Consider the following 11,241-nt stretch of genomic DNA (forward strand, 5'->3'; position numbering starts at 1 on the left):
CACACACACACACACACACATCCCCTTGCATCCTTTTGCATCTCAACAAGGGAACATACCCAGTCTTTCCATCTCTTGGGATCAAGCGAGGACTGAGGTGTCAGCATCCAGCTGCTGGAGATGGGACTTTATGAGTCAGCAGTTTTTTACAGCGAGGCTTTGTGACATGTCACCACATTTTTATTTATGCTCGGCACAAAATTTGTCCCTGGGAGACCCATCAACATAGCCACAAAATATTATTTTACTGTTAGTGTTACCCATTGAAGTCTGTTGTTGTAGTTATAAAAAAAAGTAGTGAAAAATCTGAAGAACATGTGACAGTATGAACTGCATTTACGTAAATGTGCTACATACGTATATCTAAATACTTGTTGCTTAGTCATTTAGTACTTTGCTTAGTGACTTACTGAATGACTAACTTGTTACTTGCTGTTGTCTATGCCGTATGATGGCTATAGATGTTATGGCCATAGGTGTAGGCTACCATCTGCACATTTTTTCCCCCTGAACTACATTTCTCTATTTTCCACTCCATTAGTCGATAAAGGTGATTACCGATAAAGGTTACCGACTTGACTATCATAGATACTTACCAACATACTTACTGATGTACCTAATGACGTAGTGACTTGCATGCTATTCTCCACCTCAAATTATAAAGGTAATGGGTAGATGAAGAACACTATGGACATAGACAAATTATCTGCACACATGTTTTCCCTGAAGGCTATTGTGTGGTATGACTGTTGGGAACAAACTAGAATTCCTTTATTCCCCATGCCTCAGGTGATCAAGGCGATAAATACTATGTACAAGCAGACGTTCTATGCTAACTTAATGACCTACTGACTTAACCATTCTGTGCTCAGGTGATCAAAGTAATAGACAAGGGCTTGCTAACTGACTCCATATTTACCATATATACTTATGGATGTACTTACTGATGTACTGATGTGCTAACTACTCTCCATCCCTCCTCTATTTACCATCCTTAGATGATCAGGTCTTTAGACAAAGGATCAGCTGCCTTTTGTAAATCGTGTACATACTGGCATCTCGTACTTACTGACTTCCTATGGTGCAACCCTCAGGGGATCAAGGCAATAGACAAGGGCTAAAGGCTGGCTAACTGACTGTACATGCTTTTTCAAGTCAAGTCGTCAAGTCAGTTTTATTGTCAATTTCTTTATATGCGCTGGTCGTACAAAGAATTAAAATTATGTTTCTTACTTTCCCATGCAGACATAGACATAGACTTTAGTTGTGGACATAGACAATTAGACATAGACAGTACACATACATTACACCTAGAGTACCTATACAATACCCTTACAGACATATAAAGCGCAAGACTAGGCAACAGCAGACATACATAGAACATGTATTAAGAAGAGGTGTTGTTGTGCATTTTCAGTTATGTCCTATTGTGACGATTCTGGCGTGGTGATAGTAGCATTGTGAAATAATAATAGATATAAAGTAGGCAATTGTAATGTTTTTGATGTACTTACTGATGTATTGACTGAAATGGTGTTCATACGTACCCCCTCAGGTGATAAAGGCGATAGATGAGGGCTACCGGCTGCCGGCCCCCATGGACTGCCCCGTGGTGCTGCACCAGCTCATGCTGGACTGCTGGGAGAAGAACCGCAGCGAGCGGCCCAAGTTCGGGGGCATCGTGGCGACCATGGACCGCCTGATCCGCAGCCCCAGCTGCCTCAAGCCCCTGGCCAACAGCTCCGTATGGTGAGAGCCTTTCAATTATTATCATTGTTACCTCCGCCAAGGAGGTTATGTTTTTGGTCCTGTTGGTCTGTCTGTCTGTCTGTCTGTCTGTCTGTCTGTCTGTCTGTCTGTCAGCAGGATAACTCAAAAAGTCATATATGTATTTTGATTCAACTTTGTAGAGTTGTTGGAAATGACAAAAAGGAACAAGTGATTACATTTTGGTGGTGATCTGCATCACGATCCAGATCCAGGAATGTTTTAAAAGATTCTTCACCATCGAGGGACAGGATGAAGTTTGACATTCCAGTTTCTAACATAGTCAAAAGTTCTATCTAACAGCTTCCTTGGCAGAGGTCTGTACTCTCTGAGTGCATTCCTAGTTTGTAAATTTGTATTCATTTTGTTTCACTGACTGAATTGCTTTTATTCAACATTTTGGGCTTTGTGGTAAATGGTATTTTGGTCACGGTGGTGAAGAACGTTTTTGGAGACCTCATACCGACTTTGACTAGAGAGATGGAGTCTTTTTTTTCTTCTCTTGACTTAAATTGCCTCATGAACGTTTTGGTCTGCCACCATCGTTCTAAGAAGTGATGTAGCCCAACGTCCAATAGAAAGTAGCAGGAATCTCATTCCATCTCCCATCCGTGAAGTCAAATTGCATTCAATCAACTGACTGTATCAATGGTACTGTGTACCGTTTAATTTGAAATCTAGGGTCTGTAGTGTTTGCTAATGTTTTTAACAAGTAAGAGGTAATACAACTTTTCTTATTTCGCTAACTTGATACATTCAGACTAATGGGCTTAAAGTAAATGAAAGCAAGCAGAAAAGAGATAAAACAAAGAGGAGTGATAAGAACATAATTAAAAACTTATTAAGAATAATTTAAAAAGCAATTCCGCACACAGGTACCCAGGCTCTTACCCTGATGGAATCTTTCATTAGAGACCTTGTAGCTTCTTTCAGTCATTCATTCACTCCTTCATTCTCTCATTTCTTCCTCATTTGCACTTTCTCACCCTCTGTACCTATTCAGCTGTGCTGCAGCCTTGAGTCTAACCACCAGTCGTGCACAGCTCCTCGCACACACCCTTCTCAGTCGACACCCTTCCTCTGTTCTTGGAAAACCACGCAAATAAAATATCTCGACTCTAACGAATGGTTTTCTGTATAGCTGTTCACCATACTGTACTCACCACTCTCCAACCTGAATATACCACCATGCACTACTATGCACAGAGGTGGAAGCCTACAGTACACACACACACACACACACACACACACACACACACACACACACACACTCTCGCTCAGTCTCTCTCTCTCTCTCTCTCTCTCTCTCTCTCTCTCTCTCTCTCTCTCCTCTCTCTCTCTCTCTCTCTCTCTCTCTCTCTCTCTCTCTCTCTCTCTCTCTCTCTCTCTCTCTCTCTCTCTCTCTCTCTCTCTCTCTCTCTCTTTTTCTAAAATGAATAGGGCATCAGTCACACTTCTTAGTGAGTGAGTTTTAAAGTAAAGGATTACCAAATAGTTTGACTCATAGTTTAACCATGTTTTCCCATAAAAAAGAACACCATAGCATTTAGAATATGCAGTGGAAAAACTAAAATAATCAAAAAGAACAGACTAGGCAGACTGCCAATAAATAAGTACAGAGTAGAGTCAGAGAAAAGGGCAAAATTGATGAAAAAAGAGCAGTAGTGTATGGAGAAATAAACACAAACCATAGTGTTTGTTTGAATGTCTTACATTTCAAGACCCTGTAAATACAACAGTATCATCCATTAGATTGTCTTTTTTTTCTACACAGCCCCGAATGTCAGTTTCTTAGCTGTTTTCCAAACTGAAAAACAAACATGTCTGTTAGCTGCTCACACACACACACACACACACACACACACACACACACACACACACACACACACACACACACACACACACACACACACACACACACACACACACACACACACACACACACACACACACACACACACACACTTCTCTCTCTCTCTCTCTCGCTCCTCTCTCCCTCTCTCCTCTATCTCTCTCCCTCTCTCTCCCTCTCTCTCTCTCTCTCTCCCTCTCTCTCCTCTCTCTCTCTCTCTCTCTCTCTCTCTCTCTCTCTCTCTCTCTCTCTCTCTCTCTCTCTCTCTTTCTGTTTTTCTTCCCAGCACTCTTGCCAATATTCTGAGGAACCCCGCCTATCTACTGTGATTCGCAGCGACTGCCTTGTCTTCTAGCTCAGCATCAGCCTCATGTGGCTACCCTCAGGCACACAGGCAGGCAGGCAAACAGGCAGGCAGGCAGGCAGGAGTTTCACACCATCCAAGTCTCGTTTTGCAACAAACAAATGAACATAGTTAAACTAGCGGTGTAAATTCAACACAAAAAGAGTCAAATTTTAACATTCCTCTAGTTGGTCGCACACTTGATGTGCTGAGTTAGCTCTTCAGAATTTTAGCGCAGACAAGTCAGGCAGGCAGGAGTTTGGCACCCGCCGAGTCTCCCTCCGAGTATTGCTTTGATAGCAGGCATATATGCCTCTTTTCCACTGCCGGTTTTCTGATAGGCATACAGCTCGACACAGTGTGACTTACTTGGCTGCCAGTTTTTGCTTCACGATTGAGCTGCTTCATGCCTACTCAAAAAGCAAAAATTTGCAGCCGAGTCGTGCTGTGTCGAGCTGTAGGCCTACCAGAAAACCGGCAGTGGAAAAGAGGCAATACCGTACTATTGTAAAAGTTTTGGAGAGTCTAATTTAAATGTCTTTTAGTTCTTACTCTCTAACAGTTAATTGACCTCTGCAATATTTTACCGCAGGCAGGCAGGAAGGAAGACAGGAATTTAACTCCCTTCAAGTCTCCAATGCACCAAACACAGATTGTGCAGTGTGAATACTACACTCACAGAGTCCAATTCAACACTCGTCCAACGTTCAATTGCAAAAAAAATCCTGTAAAATGTTACTGTTCTGGCAGCCAGACAGGCGGACAGGAGTCTGACAGCATCCAAGTCTACTTTAGCACCAAAACAAATGAAAACTCTGCAGCTTCCACAGCTGTCCTGCGCGATGTCAGACGCCCGCTACCGCTACAGTGAGCATCAGCTTGACGCATTGAGAGAGCAGCCAACCAGAACGTATTACAGACACATTAGGAGGCCATCTTCGCTCTCAAATGAGTCAAGACACTTCTACTTTTTTTCCTTTTTTCCTTTTCGCTTCTTTTTTAATACTTTTCTGTAGGTGGTGCATACTGTATGTGTGAGAAACTTGCTATTAAATCGGGCACAGATCCAGGGGGAGCAGGGGTGGATGGTGGTTGGTGTGGGGGTGGTGTGACTGTGAGGTGGCGGCAAGAGGCTGGGGTTGGGTGTGGGGATGAGGTGATGAGTCACACAGTAAAACGCAGATTGGATCCAGACAGCCACCGGATTGGACTCCCTGCGCTAACCTCAACCTATGCTGTTACCCACGTCTGTTTCCCCTTTTGGTGTGTGTGTGTAGATGTGCGTATGTGTGAGAAATGGAGATAGAGAGAGGGTGGGAGAGAGAGAGAGAGAGAGAAAGAGAGGGAGAGCAAAAGGGGGCTTCCGATGCTGGTATGCGCACATGCATGTATGGGCCACCTCTATGGAGAAGAAGTAAAAATGTCTCTGCCTCCCCCGAGACATATCGTGAGTGTGTGTGTGTGAGAGAGAGAGATACAGTAGATAAAAATAGAAAAATAGAAGAGAGAGGGAAACCTAGGCAGCTTTGTGTGTGTGTGTCTGTGTGTGTGTGTGTGTGTGTGTGTGTGTGTGTGTGTGTGTGTGTGTGTGTGTGTGTGTGTGTGTGTGTGTGTGTGTGTGTGTGTGTGTGCACAAAAGAAAGAGAGAGTGAGAGAGCAAAACAGATAGATAGATTGTTAGATAGATAGACAGACAGACAGACAGAAGACAGACAGACAGACAGACAGATAGATCGATAGATAGATAGAGAGACAGAGAAAGAGAAAGAGAGTGAGAGTTACATAAAGTGTGTGTGTGTGTGAGAGAGAGAGAGAGAGAGAGAGAGAGAGAGAGAGAGAGCGGGGTCTTCATGGTCTGATCTTTAATCAGCCCCCCCGCCTGGCTGCTGTGGAGTCCGGTGTCTGCTGCCTCCACTGGTGCTGCTGATTAATCCTGACAAGACCCTTCACCTCTCCGGCCCCCTCCATTTCACCCCCCCCCTCTCTTCACCCCCTCCGACATCTCACTCCCTCTCCCCTCCTCCCCCCATCCCTCACTCCTTCTCCCTCCGCACTCCCACTTTACCCCATTTCATCCTTCATCCATCTCTCTGCCCCACACCACACCTCACCCCCCCCACCCCCATTTCTCACTCCCGCCCCTCACTCACTTCTCACTGCATCTTCACCCCACATGCTTGTTCACCTGCCTTCTGCTCTTGACCTCCTAGCTTTGTCCTTCAGTCGACACCCCCACAACCCCCCACTTTCCCCAGCCACACACACCTCTCTCACTTCCTCTCTCTGTCTAGCTATCACTTTCTCGCTCTTTCTGTGACTTGCCCTCCCTCCTTCTGTTATTTCTTTCTCTCACATCAGGGGGTTCTCTGTCGTTCTCTCTCTCTCTCTCTCTCTCTCTCTCTCACACACACACACACACACACACACACACACACACACACACACACACACACACACACACACACACACACACACACACACACACACACACACACACATAGCCTACTCTCTCTCTCTCTCTCTCTCTCTCTCTCTCTCTCTCTCTCTCTCTCTCTCTCTCTCTCTCTCTCTCTCTCTCTCTCTCTCCCCCTACCTCCCCCCTCTCTACTGTCTCTCCTATCTTCCGACACCAACCCAGATCAAGGCTGCCTTATTGGTCCAGTGCAAGCTGCCCCACTGTTTGGGCTGACAGCAGAGCAGCCACACTCACACTGTGTTAAATCCTCTACTAGAGAGAGAGAGAGAGAGAGAGAGAGAGAGAGAGAAAGAGAGAGAGAGAGAGAGAGAGAGAGAAGGAAAGGAAGAAAGAGGCGGAGGAGGAGAAAAACGCAGGGCGAAAAATCAATATGGCCTCTATTAGGTTTCAAAAGCTGAGGGAACTCCTCCCCTCCTGTGGCAGGAGACAGGACAGTGTTTTTCTTCTAGTGCGAGTGGTTTTGCTCCGCACTGGTGGCACAGCCGTCACCGTGGCAGGTTGTCACCATCGTGGGCGGCTGCTCACAGACATCATACTGGTTCACAGGGCCGCTGACGGCTTTGACTGGGTCTGGGACAAAATCATCCGAAAGGGCCCCCCTGTAAATACATACAGTGCTATGAGAACCCATTTCGGCCCGGGACAACTGATCCCTTTGTCCCCCCCTGTCAGCTTCCCTGTTGGTTCAGAAGGCTTTTTTTAGGGGGGACTGGGGCTTGGTGGGGGAGTGCAGTGTTGGGCCAGGGGAACTACCTCAGCCCCTTTTTGGAAAAACACAAACAGGGATTATGTTTCGTTTTCCATTCATACTGAGGCTTAACAGTTCAGATGAGCTCACATGCGAAGAGAAATTACTCTTCCCACCCACCCCATCCTACATCCCTCCTCGGCTCCAACAACAGTGCCATTCTAATAATTCTGGCCTAACAATAAACAGCTTACACAGAGAAATGGGAAACTTGTTAGCACCAGGGGAAAAAAGTAGTTATATAAATGCTGCCTTTAAATACAATCCATATTCCTGTAAATAATTGTACTATAACCCGAAAGATTTGTTATTATGTATTAGGCTGCATGACATGCAAATCTATAACGCCAAAATTAATTTTCACCCAGTATTAATTAACATGCCAGATGTTTTAACTGTAATGCAGATGCATCATGCTTGAAATCTATTTTCTTATTATATGTTTTTCCGTTTCTTATATTCCCATTACCGCCTGACTTTGCGTCCTCCTGTCTGACAGTAAAGACGACCTCATTCATACTCAACTGTATGTGTGAGACAGTCACAGATATGTGTGTGTGGAGTGTTTCACCTGTTCCAACCGTTGATTTCATACTTATTTTGAGACAAAATTGAGGAGCTTAAAGTAGTAGTAAAGTGTAACAGATCGAAAACAATTGGGCAAAATGTGCAACATGTCAAAACCAAGGTATGAATGTATACATGTGCACATGCACATATTGTAATCTACGAAACGTAGGGTATGAACAGAGCTTTAGTGGGATTGTTTAACTGATGCTGTGTGTCCTTGGGTCTTTCTTGCAGGGAGGACCCCCCGTCCCCAGAGGCTGGCGTGAGCACTTTGGAGGACTGGCTGGAGTCCATCAAGATGACCCAGTACAAGGAGCACTTTGCCAGCGCCGGATACGTCACCCTGGACTCTGTGCTCTACGTTAGTGCCAGGTAATGCAGCCTATGCTTATACTAATGATTGCAGCACCAGTTGGAGGAGAGACACATGCCTATACAGATAAATCGTCAGGGAGGGCACAAAACGATTAGTTGTCCCAGGCCCAGTGATAGAGAGGAGGGCCAGAATTGGTCCGTCATTACATTGTATTTATTTATTTTGTAGGGATTTTTTCCCCTTTATTTCTGACAGTACATTGGAGGAGAGACAGGAAATGAGTGGGGAGGGAAAGACGGGAAGGAACGGCAAATGATCTGGGCTGGAATCGAACCAGGGTCGTAGTAACCCAGTGCCCTACCGTCAAGCTGTGGCAGGGCCATTACATTGTATTTATTGAGGAGGGCTTGTCTTTCGGATGACTTTCTTCTGGGCCCAGCCAAATCTGTCAGCTGCCATGCTTATAACTGTACACAAGTGATTCTGACTGCATGATAGGTGCACCAGTTGGTGGAGCATATGGTGGAGATATCTATATTGTGATATGTAAGTAGCCATTTGGAAGTGTGGTATGGTACAACTGATGAATCATGTTAGGCCCTAACCCTAGATATTGAGTACATGAAAAGAAGCTAGCAAACACTCACTCTCCATCCCTGCTGTTTTCTTGTGTTTTTCCTTTCTCTTCATTGAGTTGGGCAAACTGTACTATTTATCTAAGAAGCACATAACTTTCTCAACACCTAGCACAACCTCAATTTTTCTCTTTTTTTTTTTTTGTTCTCGTGTTTCCTTTCTCTCCAGTGAGTTGGGCAAGTTGGGCGTAGCGTTGGCCGGCCACCAGAAGAAGATCCTCTCCAGCATCCAGGGCCTCCAGGTACAGGTCCAGGCCCAGCAGGCGACCCACGTCCAGGTATAACCCCTCCAGACCAGCCCCACTCCAGCCAGTGCCCCCCCTCCCTCTTCAGCCCTCCCCCACTTCCAGAGACTCACGGAGACACATGATGGAGGCGGGGTGACACCATGGGATTTCTGGCCCCTCTACAATAGACTGGAGGGGTGGAAGGAGAAGGAGAAGGAGAAGGAGAAGGGGGAGAAGTTAACCTTCCAGCAGTGATCTTCAATCCGTCCATTCACCCCACAGGCCAGGAGGCTCGAAGAAGGAGTGTCTTAACTTTGTCTTGACAGAAACGTTGTCTTATCGATGTGCTGAACTGAGGGATTACCTTGTTTTATCTTGTGTTTGTGGCAAATCCAGCATTTTCAAAAAAGACACACGGAAACACTTTTGTGCTTTTCTTGATTTGTTTGTTTGTTTTGTTTCATTTTCGCTCTATGGCGTGGAACACACGGACCAACGCACCTCAAAAAAAAACTGGGGTCAACACGGCACTTTGAAGCCCACTGTAGACTTTGTACAGAAAACAAAAGACTTTGTCCTGTCGCTTAGAGTAGCAAGACCATGTTCGCTGGTGGACTTTTTGACACTCCTCACCACAGATGGTCTTAAGCTAAGCTAACACAACGCAGTTGTTTTATTGTTGTTGTTTTTCTTGTTTTTATTTTTGTTTGTTTGTTGATTTGTTTACTAATGTGTACTACAAGGTCAAATTCACCTACTACCGTAACATGAGATGATGATGTGCATAATTAGTAGGATTTAAATGAATGGACTTGCTGTGGTACGTCAAAAGGAGCCCTGGAGAAACAGGTGTGAGCAGTTGACCTGAGGGCACTAAAGTGGTGTAAGGGTGGTTCATTAATAAGATGGTGTTGGCCTTAATGAATTTCAAGGGATAGTCCACAGTCACACAGACTGTCGGTGAGGAGTGGAGTGATGAGAGGAGAGGAGATGAGAGGAGATGAGAGGTGAGGAGAGGAGAGGAAAGGAGAGGAGAGGAGAGGAGAGGGGATGTTTTCTGACCAAAACTCTCGACCGCCGTGCAGATGACATTTACTGGAAACATTCACCAGAGCTTACAGTAACCACATGGGGACAGAGTCGGGGACTGCAGGATGGTATATCGTACAATGGCTTTTGCCATTGTGTGTGTGTACTGTAGGTGAGGGTGTGTGTACGTGTGTGTGTTTCTGGGTGCATGAGTGTTTGTATGTAGCCTGTATGTGTGTGTGTATGGTTGTGTGTGTGTGTGTGTGTGTGTCGGGGGGGGGGGGTGCATGGGTGTGTCTGTGTACGTATGTGGGTGTTTGTGTAAGGTTGTTTTATGGGGGAGAAACGAGTACAAGAGCATCAAGGAAGGATACCACAGCAACGGATTCTGACTGTGCATCAGACAACGCGCCATATCGCGGGCATCTGATGCAAGACTTGTAAACACGGAGGGGGGAGAACACTCTTGCACACAGCAACATTTGATACTCTATATATTTTTATCTTTACTTTCTTGTCTCTGTGGGGTTTAATCCAGAGCCCGTTCTCTTTTGTGTGTTTGTGCATTGACAGCTTGTTCCCGAGTGGTTATATCTTTTCACTCCCTCGTCTCTCTATCCCTCTCTCTTGCCGTCCTGTAGGCTCCCTCACTCTTTCTCTGTTTTTTTTTTTTTTTGCTTTCCTTTTTTGTCCTCCACTTTAGGCGGCCACTCTCTCCCCTCCCCGTCCCCTCTCTGCAGGTGTTCTCTCTCTCTAAAAAGCATTCAAAAGTTTGTTATTCATATTTAGCACCATGTTTAGGTGTGGTTAAAGCCGTACAAAAACGTTCAGACTTTAGCAGAAACTGTATATGATTCTATGGTCGTTGCACATTCAGTATTTATCATAGTGTCATCTTATCCGTCTTGCCGTAGTGCAGACTTGTTTGGTCGGTGGAGCTACACAGTATAGAATGTATATTTGTCTTGAACAGTGAGTCGTGTAGTGTAGCTTTCTGCTGGCACCTGAAAGAACAGTGGTGATGATGCTTAGTTTTATTTTTTCTCTCTCTCTCTGTCTCTCTGTCTCTCTCTCTCTCTTTCTCTCTCTCTCTCTCTCTCTCTCTCTCTCTCTCTCTCTCTCTCTCTCTCTCTCTCTCTCTCTCTCTCTCTGACTCTCTCTATTAATCTCTAACTAGTTATCTCTCTCTCTCTAATGGCTCTCTTGTTCGCTCAGTTTTTGTGTCAGCATTATTAAAAGTGGGGGGTTTAAAAAAAAATAAGCTGTTAACGTAGTGGT

At 45.1% G+C, this 11,241-nt stretch overlaps 1 protein-coding gene across 2 annotated transcripts in view; it reads left to right on the forward strand.

The window, feature by feature from the left end:
- Positions 1 to 10,241, forward strand: part of ek1 (eph-like kinase 1) — a 156,569-nt gene extending 146,328 nt beyond the window's left edge. The window contains exons 15-18 of one of the 2 annotated variants that reach the window (XR_010036144.1): positions 1,556 to 1,749; positions 7,991 to 8,128; positions 8,877 to 9,894; positions 9,947 to 10,241. Coding sequence is in view for 1 of the 2 variants with exons in the window: in XM_063206911.1 (XP_063062981.1) it covers positions 1,556 to 1,749; positions 7,991 to 8,128; positions 8,877 to 8,991 (447 nt within the window). In the remaining variant the exon portion in view is untranslated. Of the gene's footprint in view, positions 1 to 1,555; positions 1,750 to 7,990; positions 8,129 to 8,876 lie in introns of both variants that reach the window. The other variant, XM_063206911.1, reaches the window with a different exon arrangement.
- The last annotated feature ends 1,000 nt before the right edge of the window (positions 10,242 to 11,241 follow it).

Source organism: Engraulis encrasicolus, chromosome 9 (genome assembly GCF_034702125.1).
Source record: "Engraulis encrasicolus isolate BLACKSEA-1 chromosome 9, IST_EnEncr_1.0, whole genome shotgun sequence".
In the NCBI taxonomy this organism is placed as follows: domain Eukaryota; kingdom Metazoa; phylum Chordata; class Actinopteri; order Clupeiformes; family Engraulidae; genus Engraulis; species Engraulis encrasicolus.